Raw genomic sequence first — 19,303 nt, 5'->3', positions numbered from 1 at the left:
ATGTAAAAATGAAAGAAATTTCATTCATACTTTGGCATAATCTATCACATTTACTAAGGCAATAAGTTTTATCTACTGAAAATCAAGATAAATATGAAAGAGCTGGGGGAAAGAACTACATAGGTGACAATGGTTTCTCCTTACCTCTTTTAACTTTGCAAGATTTTTTGTCTGGCTGAAGAAGATAACCTTCCACACAGCTGCAAGCATACGAGCCATCTGAATTTTCGCAAGATTGGCTACAGACCCCATACAGGCTGCATTCATTTACATCTGATGGGAACATCAAAATGGTTTGATTATAAACAAGTGTTAGAATGAGAGATTTACATACAAAGCCCCCTTCCTTTTGTCTAAACGTCAAGCTTTCTTTCCTGTATCTTCTTGAGTCTCAAGTCATATGGTACAGCTGAAATCTGGGACATTAGCTGTCTGAAAAGATGGTCTGACTATCTGAGGGCTACCCAGTAAATGTGTGAAAGTTGATGCAAAAGTTCACATCCTAGTTAAAAGCAGGATGACTTTCAGCTTCCTTCCAGCATTTCTGTGACTGCACTCTAATATGTTTTCAGGGTTTCAATGTTCTCTTTTCCCCATGATCTGCCAATCTCACCCCTCTGTTCTGCTCTGTTAAGTCGGATGATCTTGGCTAAGCAGCAATGACATTCCATTTCTCTCACTCCTTGACAAAGGATCTTGCTAATCTGAAGAGTGACAGCACTGATTTCGACATTTTGACCTTTTTTAGGACCCTTGCATAAAAGCAATGTCCTGTTTGACCATTGGCTATTTTCTCACTCATCCATGACCAGGACTGAAATGCTATCCTGTTCTATCACAAATATCTTACTATTTCAAGGTGGTGATACTTCAGACAACTATACATTAAAAATCATATGCAACCTCTCCAAGATCTCCTGAAATCAAGATGAAACCCCACCAAAGTAGTTCATTGAGCTCGAGGGTTTAAAAATAATGACAGAATGGTTGGTGTACCTTGGCACGTTTTCCCATTGATGCCAAGTTCATATCCTTTCTCACAGTAGCATCCAGTTCTGTTCCTGGATATAGCACATTTGTACTGGCACCGCATTTGTTGACATTTTGGTTGCATTTCTGCAAAAGATAGAGAGTAAAATGTTATCAAAGTGAGCATATTTCATATTATTACTACAGTAACATTCTTGTTAAAGTAAATGCATTTACACCACCAGAGGCAGGCCAGAATGGAAAGACCCCGACTCTGACATTCATGAACTTGAGTCTCTAGCTAACACAGTTTTCCTGAGGCAAGTTAATAAGTTCACAGATCAAAGTTTTGCCTTTTCCACCCTTAAAGCCTTAACCTGAAACACGGGGAATGCAAGAGAGCAGGTTGTTCTTTGGAGCTGCATTGGTTTTAGAATAGGAAACCCTTGCTAACCTCAGGTAGGTGTAGGGGTGTGTGTGTGTGTGTGTGTGTGTGTGTGTGTGTGTGTGTGTTCCAAATTTCTGGGAGTCCTTCAACTCATGAGGAACTGTGGGCATTTCTTGACTCTTACAATAATGCCCCTAAGCAAGATGGATTGGTATTCCTTTTAATCTACCCTCAACTACATTCCTGAACAGAAATCCCGTGACAGGGATTTTTTTTTAAATGTAATTTCTACATCTAAATCCACCAGTTCTTAAACATCTCTTCATATTATACAGACAAGGTGAAGAACTTTCAAGCTGGTGAAAAAGAAGCCAGATGATCACTTGGTGCTAATTATAAATTGAATTCCCAGCTCCTAATTGGTGGTATTGGCAGCGCTGCCACTACCAGGGTAGAAGGGCAGCAATAAATCAAACCAAACTGAAGATCTTCCCGCCAGATTATCTATTTAGCCTGTCACAAGTTCTAAATTCTCCCCGTAAATGGGGGAGGGCAAGGCAATTGCAGCACAGTTTCAGTGAGGTTTATAACTTGGTTATTAGTCAGTTAACTGTCACTAGTTGAAGAGCAGTTTTTGTCAGGTATTTCAATTCCTATTGCTTTGTTTCTGCTTTGCCTTTTCTTTTGCTGATTATCTTCTTGCTTCTCTTCTTTCTTTTTCCCCCCATGTCTCCTTTCAGCTGCTCCCGAAACCAAATTTCTCCCTAGGTTTTGCCCTTTCCAAGCTTCCTGCATTCCTCTCTTCACTGATACAAGTATTCTGTCATCTCACAGGTGCATATATTACACATGGCCTCCAGCTCCTGCTTCCCCTTCATGTCAGCAAGCATTAACAACTTTAACACTATGGGGCAAAGATAATTTAGCTTGCAATTCCAGCAAGTAAGGCAAAGGCAAATATTAAAAAACTGCTTTAAAATGGGAGTGACTTTAGGGGAGTTTGTATGCTACATTCAACAGGTGTACAGTTTGTGTACATGCCTATACAACCATTTAGCTGTACATGTGTTATTCACATGTGACATTCAACAAGTGTACTCTTTCTAGTCTATACACATTTGCTGGCTGCAAAAGGGAATTGCTTCAATGACACTTATTAAATTTGTCACGGAAGCAATTCCCTTTTACTGGCAACAAGGCAAGGCATGCCAGGCATATAGCACTTCCTTAAACAGTATTGTGTTCATTACTTGTTCCTGGCCACTTATGTTCTTCTTAGAATTACAATCAATGTATTGCGTAAGTCAGATTTGAAGTGAAATGTGTGTCGGCCTTCTAAGGTACAAAGGAAGTGAAACTTTCCCAAGGGTTAGTAAACTCTAAACATCTTTGTCAGGTATATCTTGAACTGAAGAACAAAGCATGTTTCTCCTTAAACGCAACACCAATATGAGGAAAACCAAAAGATTCATGTCTGAACAAGAGATACACTCTTCAAGTTTGCTGTTTAACAACAAATGGTTTTAAAACTTTTATGAACATGGTTTAAAGAAGTGGAAAACACGTAGACCTGTCTGCCTTTTCTATTGCATTTTTATCTTTGATCACGGCTCCAGGCCTACTTTGCCTCATGTAACAAATATGCAACACAGTAATATCCAGTTCTTTCTAGCTGGCTACTTGAATAAAGGTATCACCTGTGACAAGGCCTTTCACCTTTCTAGGGAAAGTCTTAGGCCTGCAAAACTTCCCCCTTTACTGCACACTGGTTCTGGCTGAAAGTCAAAGCATGATTCTATCCCTTGGAACAGGCATAGGCAAACTTGACCCTCCAGATGTTTTGTGACTACAACTCCCAACATCCCTGACCGCTGGTCCTGTTAGCTAGGGATGATGGGGGTTGTAGTCCCAAAACATTTGGAGGGTCGGGTTTGTCTATGCCTGCCTTGGAATGCTGCTAGAGGAGTGGCCACAGTTTATCTACAGTTTCACCAAAGGAAGTAGCAGGATAAAATTGAACTCCATGTGAAATCATGTTTCCATCCGTCCTTAGGTGAAGAGCCAGTGATTTTGTTTCTTTCAACGTTAGAATTAAGCATCGTTCAGTGAAATTTATTGCCGGCAGCTTTAGGACAGCCCCCCCCCAAAAGTGTCTTCACACAATGCTTTGTTCATTTGTGGAATATGCTACTATGGGATGTGGTGACGGCAAGTGACTTTAAATGGCTTTGAAAAATGATTGGCAGAATTGTGGAGTGTATGTGCCCCAAATAAACAGCAATTGGCCCTGACAAGTGGGACCTGCAAGAGCATTCAGGCAGGCGTGGCCTGAAGGGGTGGGGCGGGGTGTCACACATGTGACACCATGCACACGCAACAGCTGCCTCCCCCCAAAAATGTGGGACCCAACTCGGTGCACCTGCTAATGCCTCACTCTTGTACATACAGAAGAACCTAGAGAACTAGCATTACTGTTAGTACATACAATGATAGCTATATGGAACATCTAGGATCAAAAGTAGTCAATGGGGAAGTGTCGACAGGGGGGGGGGATTGAACAACGGGAAAGGTTGTTTGCCTTCATGCCGTACTTGTTGACTGCCTGGAACAATCTGGCTAGTCAGTGACAGAAATCACGATGATGAACTAGATGGGCCCCTGGTCTGATCTAGAAGAGCTCTCACATTTTTCAAGCTAATGGCCATTCATTTAGTCTTATGGCTACAACTGCCTGAGGCGTGAGGTTGCAGAAGCTTTTGTATTATTCCAGGAACTGTTTTGCATGCTTGGCACAATTCCTCAGTTAAAACCCATCAGGAACCTCTGACTTTCACTCAGCTGTGTTCCTAATTAAAAGATCTTGCAATTTCATTTGTCAGTCAAGTTCTCGCTGTCTTATCCTCAACTCAGCGAACCACCTCTCACACAAAAAAGTCTTTATTGATTTAAGACAACCTCTCTCTGGGTTTTTGATTTTAAAAAAATGAAAACAAGAAATGAAAACCTTGCCAATCAGCAGTTTGCTGTTCATTCATCTCTTTAGCAATGACTAATAAACTTATTGCCCTCCTACCCACCTCCTACACACAATGAATTTTCAGAGAAAGAAATCCACTCATAACACAGTAATTCCAGCTAATTACTATCCCTTATTAACCCTCCAATAACAGAGTGAGTGTGAAGCAAGAGCTTGCCTTTGTATATGGTCTGTCTCCAAATAGTATGCTTATCTGTGGTACGTTAACGCATTTCAATACTATATTGGAGTATCATCCAACTGTTTTGCAAAGCTGGTGTCAGCTACTACAGTGAGGTTGTTGGGTGACAAATCTTTTATAATGGACAGATCAAATGATTTGTTCAGACAGAATAGCATGAACAAGTTTTGTTTACTTGTTTCTCCCATTCCATCTCCTCCACCAGCACAACCCTGAGAAGAGCGGAAGCATTCAATTCCATTTTTCATGAACTGCAGTTTAGTATTAGATCCAAACCTTGAGAATTCCACTTGCACATAGATACCACAGGGGTTACCATGATAGTTACCCTTTTTCTGGGATGGTGGTGGCTGTGGCCCCTCACAGATCATCCGTCATCTCTAGTAGCCAGGATGCACAGGCTTGGCTGGCCTTGTAAATCTTTCTGGCTGGCCCCATTGCAGGGTGGGATTGCCCACTAAAATCTCTAATTTGAACAGGCCAATCAGGGGCCTGCTAGTGGGCAGAGCCTCACTGATGGACCGTGATTCGGATGCTTCCACTGTAGTCCAACAGTGACACATAAAAGCTACCTAGATAGTTTGGAGTCTTGGGGAGGCCAGAATCCTTGGCACGGCCCTGACAAAAGTTTCTGCCCTCTGGCTGGCGGATGAAATGGATATACACCCAATGCCTAGCCAAAATCCACCTACATCTGGAATCAATTAATTTGTGGCCATTTCTAACCCAAATCATTCTTTGCTTGAGGTTGTTCATTACAGCTTAGCTGTAGTCACTGCACAAGGGGGTGGTGGTGCTGTGACTAGGAACACAACTTTTATCTGTCACTCTCTCATAGGCCTTCAGTTCTTATAAAAATCAATATTTTTTTTCTTAAACACACAAATCCAGGCAGCTCTTTGCTGATGCCACTTCATGCATTCAAAGGCATACAACATTTTACCATAAAGGTAGCTTGATTTAAGACGTTGTAAAAGAATAAACAATAGAAATATATAGCTTGTCATCTTTTACTAGTGACAATAACAATAAACTTTATTGATAATTTAAACATAGTATATAATTACACAGTTCATTGAAAATTGTTAGCCTGCATGTGTAATTCTTATGCCCTAGACAGGTTGTATTTCTTCTTCAAGCAAGCATGAAGGAGGAGTCTGCTGAATTCCTGTTGCAAAGTGGGGAGCCTCTCCTAAAATGTAACCTGATTTATTCATCTCTGTTTTATCTTTTGACTGATGAAAAGCATTTAAAAATATTTAAAAAGTGGGTAACCAGATTCAATTCCCCTTTTCGCTCTTCTAATTGCTCAGAGAGGTGCTGGTTTTCTTTTTAAAAAAATGTGTATTGAATTCCTTCACATTGCCATTTATGTCCCATTGAATTCAGTAGGACTTAGGGGCAGGTAAGATTGCTGTTCTGTTCCTTAAAACATGTTAACAAATTATCATTATGACATCAGGTGACCAAGAGGCAGATTGTCCCACCCACCTGTTAAAGTAGGCCTCTGGATGTGGGGACAAGTAATGACCTGGTCTGCTAGGACAAAAAGGTTCACTTCCCCCTGCTATATGGGGAGGGGAGAGGGTCCCCCCCAGATTTCCCCAGAAGGGAATGTAGCTCAGTGACTAGCCCTGTGGCTGCATGAAGAACCCAGTCTCAGGCCCTGGCCATTCCAATTAATGCACCCCAGGGAGCAATGAAAGGAAATGAATTGGAGAAAAGGATCAATTAGCACTGGATACAAAAGAAGATGGAAGGCTGAACAGGGAAGAAAGACGTATGAATATGTTAGCCAAGCCACATGTGGAGAATGAGCAGTCAACTCTCCCAAGCAGTTCATCTTGAGAAAAAGAGAAGCCTTCTCATGAGTGGTGCTTGTTCTCATTTTTCTTAAAATATATTTTAATGCCCTTCTTATGAAAAATTCCAATGTGGTGCATGATGGAATTAAAAAAAGAGATTTACACAGAATTGCTGTAACTTCTTGCTTCTTTTGCTTTGCCTTTCCATTACTATTCCTAAGCAAATGCAAGGTCCATGAGGCTCTGGCTAGACTGTTGCCCTGGTCAAAGTACTGCCTTAGTCAGCTGGTTGGGGTTGTCTAGTGATAGTGCTGCTATCATTGTTGCTATGATTTCACAGAACCTAAGTAATACTGTAGTTCAATTTACCTTTTATATTTTCCAGCATAATATCTACAGTACCACAATAATAATTTAAAAAGACCATAGAGAAAATATGGGTGGATTCAAAATTTGTTTACATTAAGGGAAACCTCACCAGATTCTACAGGTTTTACTTCTACATAACTATATTTTGGACTGGAGCCTCAGGACTTGTAACATTCTTTAAACACAATGGCACCTGATTTAATTGAGCCCCACACTGTCATAGCTCCAAGATAGTCTGGTTACTTTATTTAAAAAGAAAGAAAAGTGCAGTCATTGTGCTTTGTTGTTTTGCTCTGCATTTTTGTCTTGGCATGGAGACAGGCTGAACAGACCCACGTCACTCCTTGACACAGTCAAGGTACACACCGTCTTCAGTCAAGCTGAGGGCATATGAGCACAACAGGGAGAAGTATAGGCCAGAGAGAGTTGGAGAACACAGCCCTATTACACACCATGCTTTCATAGGGTGTCTGAGGATGAACCTTCATACTGGATTGTGCTGCATATGTTCTCTTGGAATAACACAATCATTTTATGGAGCTTAGGTGAGCATCCTATCTTATTGACCAGTGTGAGAAGTCCTTTTTGGCTGATGAGATCAAAGTCTTTCATCAGGTCTATGAAGGTGGTGTACAAGGGGGCATCTCTGCTCTCAGCAGCTGGCGGAGTGAGAAAATCATGTCGACTGTTGACCTCTGAGCTCTAAAGCCACATTGTAACTTGAGATAGACCAGTGTTTCTCAACCTTTTTTGGGCCACGGCACACTTGTTCCATGAAAAAAATCACGAGGCACACCACCATTAAAAAAGTTAAAAAATTTAACTCTGTGCCGCCCTATATTATAATTATGACTGTAAGAAACACTTGCCAAATATTGCTTTCCGGCGGGTTAGTGCTGTGTATTGGCGGCCGCCAGGCTCGTTTGCACTGAGCTTTGGGAAAGAGGAGGAGAAATATTGCTTTCCGGCGGGTGAGCGTTGTGTATTGGCGGCCGCCAGGCACGTGACAATGCAAATTGCCCTTCTCGTCGCCGCACGTCGCGGCACACCAGCCAGCGCCTCGCGGCACACTAGTGTGCCGTGGAACAGCGGTTGAGAAACACTGAGCTAGACCCTGTCAGACAGAGACTGTAATCTGTTGAGTACTACATGGTTAAAGGTTTTCAACACAGCACTGAGCAGGGAGATTCCTCAGTGGTTGTTACAATCATGGTGGTCACCTTTGGTTTTGTAGAGGGTCACAATGCTGGAGTTTTGCATGTCTTGTGGCATGGACCCTGTTTCCCAACACTGCAAGAGAAGGCCATGGAGTTGCATCATGAGGGTGGAGTTGAGGCTGGCTATCAACACTTCTGTTGGGATTCCAACCAGTCCTGGGGTTTTACCACATGCCTGTGAGTTGATGATGTTTTTCAGATCGTCAAGGGAGGGAGGGACACCCAGCTCTTCCAAGACAGACAGAGTCTGAATGCTGTCAACTGCTATGTCAGCAACCATGTTTTCCTGCAAGTACAGTTCTAAATAGTGCTCTCTGCCCATTGCTTCATCTGTTTGCTGCGGTCTGTGACGATTTCTCCAGACAAAGTTTTCAGCGGTGCAGTTTTCCTGACGGCTGTTCCAAAGGCCTTCTTTGTGCCTTCATACATTTAGTGGGTGTCGCCACTGACAGTAGCAAGCTGAAGGTTCTGACATAGTGTTAGCCAGTAGTCATTGGCACATCATCTGACAATCTGCTGGGCATCGCTCCTTGCCTTTCTTGCTGCAGCAAGTGTATTCTCACAGGACTCATGCTCAACCAGTGCAACTAACCCTACAGCATACAGTGAATGTAGGGTCATTCATCTCTCTCTCTCTCTCTCTCTCTCTCACACACACACACACACACACACACACACACACACACCCTGTCTCACACAAATGTTGAGATAACTGTGAAATCAACATAAGCTATACATTCTGGAACCTTGCTGCCAGGGCCAAGTATACCGTGAAATGATAAAACACTGTCATCTTGTAGTTCTGGAGCAATGGGTAGCCCTTGGAGTCCTTCCTAAACACGGTTGTGGACAATGGCAAAAAAATGTACATTTAAAGTATGTCTTATTTGCTCTTATCATGGGTGCCTCGAACTTTAGGTGCATTCACTTCCCAAAGGCACACACAGCAGCCATTGCTACTTACATTTAATATGCTATTTATCCCTTTTGTAACACAGAATTAAATGTCTATCCAAAAGGCTAGTCTTAAATCACACACATAAAGTCATTTATGCCAGCAAAGCACATGAGGAGTTCTATTAGTCTCTAAGCTTCACCTAGTAAACCATACAAATAAGGGCAAAAAGGCTGCTATACTGTGTTCCTGCCAGTATTAAGGAACATCTGCGTTCATTATTTTGTTTATTTTTAAGGTCCTTTTTTTGAACTATAGTGCTGCTGCTCTAGTTATTTTAAATGGAACATGTTGCATATGATAGAATTATATAGCAGTATCTTTTTTCCATTTAAAATGACCTACTATATTATGCTGAGGCATCATCTTCTGCTTTACAAGCAAGAATTGTTCAGTACCATGCTGCCCTTGAAGAGTACAAAGAACTTTAGGACAGATTACTAACAGCTCTTCTCAGAAATCGCATTCTAATTGTATACCATACATATTCTAATATCATTTACATATTCAGATTTTCTTTGCCTGGCTTGTGTTTCCATGGATGTGATTGTATCTATTCATGTTCTTTTTATTATTTGATACTCTAATGTCTAGACCTTTATCAATTATAAGCCATCATTGTTTCTCCCTTACCCCCGCCATTTTATATTACCCATTTTTCAGGTACATTTCTTTTGCAGATTAGCTGGTATGATCTAATTTAATTTGCCCTAAGCTTTTTTGTCGTTTCTGCAGCATAACTCTTTCTTGTTTTCTTTCTTGACAGCAAAGGATACTATGATTGATAGAATTCAATTGCTGGTTTGAAATAATGCAGGCGGTTCTTATTGTACAGTTGTCGGCCTTTTTATGAGATTTACCTATTGTACCATGAAAAATGCGACAAAAATATAATGATCTTTGGTCACACACCTGGTCCCATAACTCTGCCATGGTAAATATACCATGGAGAATAGATATGGAGATATGAATTGAGATTCATAAGCTTGCTTACCAGTCATAGCTGTGCAGAGTCAAAGGCCAACATAGTAGCAAAATGATTCACATTTAAGATAATGTGAAATACATGGAGAAGACAGATGTGCTCTATTAGTTATTGCATGAATAAGTTAGAAAGTTAGGCAAGCAGGGTAATTACTTTGCTCAGTTCCAGATTCTACCCCATGTCTCCAGGTGTGCATCACTGTTTCCTTGTGTATAAGTGAAATACGCTATAATACTATGACAGCCTTTACCAACATGGTGCCCTCCTGAAGTTTTGGACACCGCTCCCATCAGCCCCAGCCAATTACTAGCATCCCTTTTATGAGTAAGATGCTTGAGAGGATGGTAAGCTGGGCAACTGTAGGCACCCCAGGATGAAGCAGTTTCTGGCCCAGTTTCAGCACCAAAACTGTCTTGGCCACACGACTGATTACCTTTACCTGGAGGGGGATGGGAAAAATACTATTCTTAATTTTCCTTAACCTCTTTGTTGGCTTTGATTATTGTAGACCGCAATATCATCCTATAGTGTCTATGGGGGTTGGGGGCACTGTGTTACAGTGGGAGGACCCTGCCTCCAGGATCACTGCCAGAGAGTAACATGTGGAAACTCCTCTTTGAACCCATGGTAAAATTGCTATGGGGCTATGGGGATTCCATATTGGCTCCCATGCTATTTTAATGCTCTAGTTATTTTTTAATGTTGTGTTAGTATTTTTCTTTTAGTTACTATTTTTATTGATGTCTATGTTGCACAGTGATACATACACATCCCTCTGAGCTCTTCTGGAGGAAGGGATTTATAAGTGTCTTAACGAAATAAATATTGCAACCTTCTGCTACCTCCACAGCTACTGTAGTTCTATGGTCAAGGTTCACATAGATGACATAGTTAATTCTGTGTGCAATACTTATTAAATCTAAAACATTGCTAGACCCTCTATTGCCATATCTTCTGCTTTGCAGTCAAAACATAAATATTAATTATAAAAACCAAACAAACAGGTCATATAGGGCAGCAAAAATACTGTATAAAAATGTGAAAGAAAGCTTTAAAAATTGTTCACTAGCGGGGGGGGGGAGATAATGCCAAATAAACTTATTTGATGAGGATATTCTAAAGACAAGGAGAAACAAACAATTAGTATATGAATGGCAATTTCTAAAAAATTTCTATAGATCCCATTATACAGAATTTTGATGCCTTTGGAGTTTTGTTTCAGGAGACCCTCTTTTGTAAAAAGTCAGAAATACTCACAAAGGCTTCCCTTCATTATACAGCACAGTGGAAAGTAATTTGTACGAAATTACTTCAAAGAGAGGTTCTGAACCACCTGAGAGTGAAGAGTTAGATTAAATCGCATACTCCCAACTGGACATAAACTGCAGTTAGATGGCTGTGCTGTAGATCAGCAAACAAATTATCAGTGTTCTCTCTCAAAATGGGAAGAAAGCAGCAACACACTTCCCCCCTGTGATGTCAGGCCATGAATTTGGACCTCCAGGGTGATGACCACTATTATTTGTACCCTGCACCTTAATCAAATTAATAAAACTTGAACACAGCTAAGCATTTGATTCGGCAACATACATTTTCATTGAAATCACTGCACTTTTAGACATACAACAAAACCTAAGATTTAAAAACTGGACGATCTGCACACAGGCAGAAACCAGCACTTTAAAAATATTGCTGAATAATTGTAGAATCAAACATGGATGAAGAATCTCTTATAACCTATATAGACAGAGAGCCTATAGGCTCAGTACCTCATCCAGTCAGACATCACAGAATGATTTCTAGATCTTAGATAGATTGAATAAGTTTATATTGGGGAGGACAAAATCACTGTCTATTCAAATGTCAAGTCTATTATGTGAAACTGCTTTTAAGCTCTTAACAGTGTGTGCTGCAAAGCAGTTTTGCATTGCAGATAGAGTTTCCACACACAATAACTTTCTGACCTTCAAAGCATTGGTGCTGACCTTGAAAGCCCTAAACGGCCTCGGTCCTATATACCTGAAGGAGCGTCTCCACCCTCATTGTTCTGCCCGGACACTGAGGTCCAGCGGCGAAGGCCTTCTGGCAGTTCCGTCCCTGCGAGAAGCGAAGTTACAGGGAATCAGGCAGAAGGCCTCCTCGGTATTGCCACCCGTCCTATGGAACGCCCTCCCATCAGATGTCAAGGACATAAACAGCTATCTGACCTTTAGAAGACATCTGAAAGCAGCCCTGTTTAGGGAAGTTTTTAATGTTTGATGTTTTATTTTGTTTTTAGTCCTCTGTTGAAAGCTGCCCAGAGTGGCGGGGTAACCCAGCCAGATGGGCGGGATATAGATAATAAAATAATAATAATAATAATAATAATAATAATAATAATAATAATAATAATAACTCTAAAAATCTGAGGAAAATTGGGATTCCGGTAATCAATCTTCTAAACCACCCAGTATAAGAGAACTCACCTGGGTATCTGCATAGATGGCAAACAGCAGCAACGGAGAGAGAGACAGAGGGACAAACAAGAGGATTATCCTTTACAACTCTCAGATCACATTGAGAATCAGTTTTATGAAGCCAGTGCTGATCCTGTTTCTGTCTCACAGGAGGAGACTGAGTGCTTTGCATTTTAAGTGCACAGGGTTCAACATTGCTTTGGAGTTATTTTTTCAAGCACTTAACAGTTTTATAAAGTTTTGATCTTCAATCCGGAAGGTTAAGTGAAGCATAACAGCAAATGGCTTTAATTCTAAGCATCAGTATTGGCAGGAGGTCTGGGATCTCTAAGGAGTATTTTTTTCCTTGCCATTTACCTCTAGTTGGGAGGCTGTGCTCCAGGTTTTTGAGGCTTATATGATATCCCAAGGCACTGGTTGTCATAATTGTATAGCTTGCTCTTTATCGCCATGCTTTTTATGTCTTTATCTTTATTCAGTGTCAAGGACCTTCACAACTGGACAGCTTAAATGCTCCATCAGATTATTACAAAGATGACATGAATATTTTCACAATGTTTAAACTGCAGCTGTGCTGATGTTCACCGTTGAATGCTTTCAGCATGAAAAGGAGCACAAGCTATTCCTTGAATATGTTTTTCATGGCTTTTTGCTTTGTCACTGCCCCTCTCAAGAACACCACTTTGTGGTAGCTGGAATGATATTATTGCACCAATTCAAAATAAGAGCAACACTTTTGCCCCTGTTCACAGCACCTCAAAACATTTCAGTCCCTTCTGGTCCAAATGTATTGAAATACCCCACATTAAATCCTACTGCTTTACCACTGACACAAAAAATTATGTGTGAAACCAATTCTGACTTGGCTAAGCAGTATTAGGGGTATTAGGACTTCCAGTTTGACGGTGCAGTGCAGTATCAGGTAAAATATGCATGAATGGGGACAACTGTAACTTTGTAATCCATGGTACAGCATAACAACTCACAAAAATCATTACCTAAAAAATAAAGGAACTTTATGAAGTACACATGCAACCAGAAAAAAAATGATTTGTCTAAAATGTTTCCCACTACCAACCAAGAAAACACAGTTGCATTGATCTTTCTCCATTTCACAAGTTTAGCATCTACAGCTTTTATTGACAAATATCTACATTCTAGTAAGATATTTGTTACACGCTAGATAGGACTTTTTCCTGTATGCACAAAACAGCTAAAGGACAGTGCCACCAAGTGCATCAGAATACACTCCTCTGAGCACTGAATACCCCTAGTTAGATGCCAACTTGCAACTATACCGAGCACCCATATCCTCTGTTGCTTTATTTTCTATATGTTCTGCAAGTTCACATTCTGCAAGCTTATGTTGCTGGGGTTTCACAGTCCTACCAGCTACCTTCTAATTGAGTAAATTAATGTACAATCACAACACTGTCATCAAACTGTGGAGGTCTCTGGTTTGCTCTACAGGTGGCAGCTGCAGGAGGCAGGACCAAGGCATTATAAGGTTTAGATCAGTGTTTCTCAACCAGTGTGCCTCCAGATGTTTTGGGACTACAACTCCCATCATTCCTGACCACTGGTCTTGCTAGCTAGGGATGATGGGAGTTGTAGTCCCAAAACATCTGGAGGCACACTGGTTTAGATAACAACAGAATAGCCAAATGGGATTTAAACAAGCTACAACTTTATTGATGTCAGCAGGTTTTGGGATAGGCATAGGATTGATTGATTGATTAGATTTATATGCCACCCTTCATCATAAGATCTCAGGGCAGTTTACAGATGTGATGTCTACCCTGGATCAACCAACCTGTCTTCTGGTTGGTTATTTTTTGCAAGGTTAATCATGGTTTATGATCGCCCTATACTGTACATCAAATCAAGGCGACCTCTTCAAGATCACCATTTGGGAGGATGCTATGGCTCATTAGCCCCCCCCCCCATCATGGGTGTCTGGACAAAAGCACCCCCCTGGATCCCTTAAGGGGAATACCCTGAATTTGAGGGGCAGAGGGGCTACACCCTGCTTCACTTTGGCTAAGGATTCAGCCCAGTGCCTTATCTGCCATCTGGTTGTGACAGTTGCTATAAGGTAGGCAAAAATCCCAGACAGGTCCAATTTGACTGAAAGCAAATTACTTCATGGCCTCAAATATGGTAACTGAAGACTTCTATATCTAGGCCTGCTGCAGGGGCTAGCCTCTTTACCCTTGAGCAGCCCTACAACATAAAGAGCATGGAGGGTAAGCCAGGGCCTCGGTGCAGCTGGGGAAAATCTTTCCTCTGGTCTTCTCCCTAAACCATGCCCCCCCAACTCACCCACAATTGGCTACAATGGCTGGGGAGCCCCAGAAGGCAGTGTGTGCAGCAGAGGAGGGAATTGCACCTTTCCCCCATCACACCAGAACTAGGAGGACACCAGCAGCACTAGACCACAACCTTCGCTCCCCACAAAGCTGCTGGTAAGCAGCCTTTCCCCAGTATTTCAAACTCTTCCCAAATTGCGAAAAAGCACTGTATATAATACACATACACACAAGATCCCATCTTTCAATGGTTATATGCAGACTCTTAGCCACATGCACAAAATATTGCTGCAGCTCTGAGTTCCAGAATCTCTCTTTAAGCTTGTTTCTTGCCTCTTTATAGTATCTTCTTTAGTCCCTCAACGAATCTCTTCACAGTCTCCCAAAGACTGTCCTTAAACGGTGCTGAACCTGCCCTTTTATTCTCTCCAGTAAGAACCCTTTAACCTATCACCAGGTTCACACAAGAATTCCAAAACTAGTTTAAATGGAATGTCTGATAAACGAGCTATCACGTTCAAACTTTTTGAATTCTAGTGAACCATATAAAATCTGAGTACTGCTATCAAATGTCATAAGTGAAGCTCATAAGTTACCCAGTCAACAGCTCAGCATTGAGGAATGCATCTTTCTGACTTCAGTTAGGATTAGAAGACCAGATTTTCCCCTCAACACACTAAACCAAATACAACACATACTTTGTTTCCAGCAGAACAGCATTCTGGTGTGGTGGGTGAGTGTTACCCTCCCCACACTGATGTTGCTGCTGCTTACCTAGTTGGGGTGGAGTGGGGCAAAGTGAAGTTGGGGCTGAGTGGGAACACCAGAGTTGGCACCGGATTGGCTCCTTTGCAGCCCTATCCTCATTGCCAACCTATCCCCCCACTCTCCTCAGGTAAGTGGCATCCATGTGGTTTTGAGTGGACAGCTCAGTGGCATTGTCCCACCATACTAGCCCTCACTTGTTCTTACATATAGGGACTTCCGGTTAAGATGGCATCCGAGGCAGCAGCTTCTAGCAGATCTCTGACCCTATAGTTCAGCTTTAAATGTTTTAAATGCTTTTATCACAGTCTATTAGTTTTAATTGTAGCCTCCTGTTGTTTTATTTTACTGGCCTATTTTATTGTTTTATTGTCGGTCGCCATGCTGGCCTGCTATTATACAAGACACCTCACCAGCTGTAACACCTCATCAGCTGTAATCCAAAAGCAGAGAGATTTTAGGATGAGTTACCGCTTCACAGAGAAGGAACACCAGATGATACTACCAACTTCAGAGCCCGGCCCTGTCGGAGAGGAATTACAGAATGACTGCAATCTACTCTAATTACTGTGAGCTGCTCCCCTCTCCTCCTTTCCTCTGAGCCCTGGGAAAGCAGGAGAAACATTAAGTGTCTCCTCATAAAGATAGTTTCTTCACAGTTTATGTTGTCAAGTCAAGATCTACAGAGATAATTTGGATCTTCTCCCCCCCCTTCTGCATTACTTGCACTGGTCCAACAGACTTGCAGCTACACTTCAGGAAAGACAGAAATTCCAGAAAACTTTCCTAAATGACTATACCACTATGATGCTTTCATATTCCCATTGGTTAGATAATGTATTTTCCAAAGTACTTAAAGATTCTCTGAATGGAATCATTTTTATTATTATTTTTGTATTTTACCCAATTTTATATTTTGTGAAATTGATAACCAGCTCGCCCCCACATTGCCAACAACAAAATCCGAAAACAGCTTCTCTCTCTTTTCTATTCCATTGCCCACAGAAACAGAAATAAAACACACATCAATTCCCATTTGAGCAAGATTATATTACTATAAAATAATTCCTTATGTGATACAATCTAATAACATTTTCTTGGAGCAAAACTTGGGGGGGGGGGAATGCCATCATTTCTGGTAAAGAAAATGAAAAGGTTGTCATTTTCAGAGTGGCAAAGGAACCTAGAAATTCCTACGTAATAACTGATAGACCTAACAGAAAGTCGGGATATCACAACCCTGAGAGCGTTATTACTGTTGAGAAGAAGAAAATAGCAGCAATATTTGTATTGCCTTGGAAGACTTTGTTCTTTTTGATAGTTTTCCTCACACACTACATTCAGGCTACTTTCAAAGTCCAGCTGATCTTTTTAGTATTAGGTTCATCTCCATTGGAGCCCATTCTATAGAAAATGCCATCATTAATGGTCACAAGTGCCCTATTGATTGCCACTAAATCAGGTAAGGTTAATTGGCTGCTGCTCCTTGGCATCTCTTTAGCATTTGACACCATTGATCACAAAATCCTCCTTGATCAGCTGAAGCCTGCAATTCAGTGGGACAGTGATAAATTAGTTTACATCTTGTCTTTGAGGCATGCAATTTACAGAATCAGAAAGAAGTCCTTCTGCCATCTACCACACAACACTCATCTGGGAAAGGGCAAGGGTGTTTGCCTGTTATTAAGAGCTTTCTGAGGCTTTTATTTGGGCCATAATTACACTGAACTGAACACACCACTTGACTCTTCTAGCTCTTCCTTGGGTGGAGAACTAATCCGGCAGAGTTTTATATCAACCGAGGAGCTTGTCGGTCTACCAAATTATACCAGGAGATGGATATTCAAGACCACTGAGGTCTCATCAAGTCAACAGAATTGTTGATCTTGGATTTGGAAAATCAGAGTCTTCTTGAGCCAGAGACTTACAGTGAGCAAATTCCCATTGTTTGGCTTCAGTAATAATGAAAACAATAAAAAAAAGACTGTGATACACTTTGTACACTAACAGCACACTTGTCTACTCAGACGTTAATTCCATTATCTTTAATAGGGTTTACTCCAGGTAACTGGGTATAGGATTTCAGTCTAACGCTGCATATTTTGCAGGGTGAACATCCCATTGAACTGAGTGAGGCTACCAATAAAACAAGCATTGGATTGGGCCGTAAAAGTGCTATAACCTCGATTAATAACTATATTTTATCCTATCAAACTTCACTGTGTGAAGTTGAAAAGCCAAGAAATGTATTTTGTGTAATGCCTTTTACTTTCAAATATTCTACTAAATCTATTCACCATTTCTGTTGTTCTCCCTGCAGAGTCCCTGACTTTTCCAGGCACTTGCCATGAAGAGAGAGAGTGAAAGCGAGAGAGAGAGAGAGAGAGAGAGAGAGAGAGAGAGAGAGAGAGAGAGAGAGAGAGAAGGGGAAAGAAAAGAACAAGAACATTGGTAATAAATCAAGCAAGCATGTGGCATATCCTTCAGATGAATCCATTTGAGCCACTTGTATTTTTTAGAGTGAGGCAGCAGTCATGTTTTTAAAAAATATATGAAGGGGAAATTGCTAACAGTTTTTCATTGAGAAAGGCATTGAGGCTTATTAATAGTGGGCACCATGTTAATAAATGTTATGGGCCTCACCGTATCCCTGCTCAGCTTCAGAGATATAGACTGGAAAGGTTGATATATGGCCAAACCTACGATGGAGCAAAAGTTCTTAACATTAACTACAGAGTGTCATGGCTTTTTACAGATTAGGAGACATGCATTTGTCAAAGAAGTCTCAAAGGAGGCAGCAATGAGGGTCAGATACACAGGCGCGCTGAATGAAGTCAACCCATTCCCAGACTACACTACAATGAAGAGATGCATCATTCTCATTGTCCTCTAATGTAATTGTTCGATGAGGGATTTGAACCCCGTTCTCTCATGTCCTAGTCCAAAACTAAACGCTACCCTACCCTACACTGTCTTCCCAGTATTCTGATCACTACTAACCCTCTTCAACTTGCTTTGTAGACCATACCACCATGCCTCAGACCCTGACTTTCGTCGGAAAAGCACCCTTCAACTCTTCAGTTCTACAAGTAGGTAAGGGTCTTGCTATTTTTTATTTATTTAACTCTTCCAAAAAGAAGAGAGCAGGCACAAAGGAACAAGGAGCTCATTTTCCTCTACTAGCTATTGGGGGGGCACTATGGCAGCTGCTGTGTGTTGCACACTGGTGGGGAGAGCTATTGCAATGTTCTCTTCTGCATAGCTAACAAATATCATTTGCATTGAATAAGGAAAAGAAAATGTGGCAGTAAGCTTCAGTATAAAGATGAAAAATGGAACTTTGTCTAATCCTAGATCAGAACATACAGCGATATAGTGTTTTACCTTTCCACCCTCCAGGTGAAAAATAAATAAATGAAGGCTATACTTCTAATCTTATGCTTGGAAAATAAAATAAAAATGTTTTGCCACAGGAAATGCTCAAATAAAAATAAAAGTGTTGTTTATATGAAGTTAGAAACATTAGAGCTATGGGCAAGCTGCTAAAAACTCCTTTCACATGACAGCATTTTTTTGTTACACAGATGTGACAGCAATTATAGGAGGGGTCACCAGACTTAGGGGCTGTGGGCATATTTGAAATTATGTGAAGATGTCACAAGCAGCACCCCTTTCAGCTTCCATCTCTTCCCCCTCCTCAATGTCACACTCCCTCCCTAGAAAGAGGGAAAGCACACAGTTGCCTGAATGTGCAGATGCAAACACACACACACACACACACACACACACACAAACACACACACTTTGCTTTTCCAAGGAGTGTAGCTAGAAGTCAAATCCAATATAATTAAAATGGATCCCTTTAAA

At 41.1% G+C, this 19,303-nt stretch overlaps 1 protein-coding gene across 1 annotated transcript in view; it reads right to left on the bottom strand.

Moving 5' to 3' along the window:
- LRP1B (LDL receptor related protein 1B) overlaps positions 1–19,303 on the bottom strand; it is a 743,096-nt gene that overhangs the window by 306,952 nt on the left and 416,841 nt on the right. Inside the window, exons 4-5 of the mRNA XM_060279545.2 lie at positions 997–1,116; positions 145–273 (exon numbers count right to left, since the gene is read on the bottom strand). Coding sequence (XP_060135528.2) covers positions 145–273; positions 997–1,116 — 249 coding nt within the window. The remainder of the gene's footprint in view (positions 1–144; positions 274–996; positions 1,117–19,303) is intronic.

Source organism: Zootoca vivipara, chromosome 1 (assembly GCF_965207765.1).
Source record: "Zootoca vivipara chromosome 1, rZooViv2.hap1.1, whole genome shotgun sequence".
NCBI lineage: Eukaryota > Metazoa > Chordata > Lepidosauria > Squamata > Lacertidae > Zootoca > Zootoca vivipara.
Note: the sequence above shows the minus strand (reverse complement) of the source record. Positions and strands in the feature narration are given on the sequence as shown.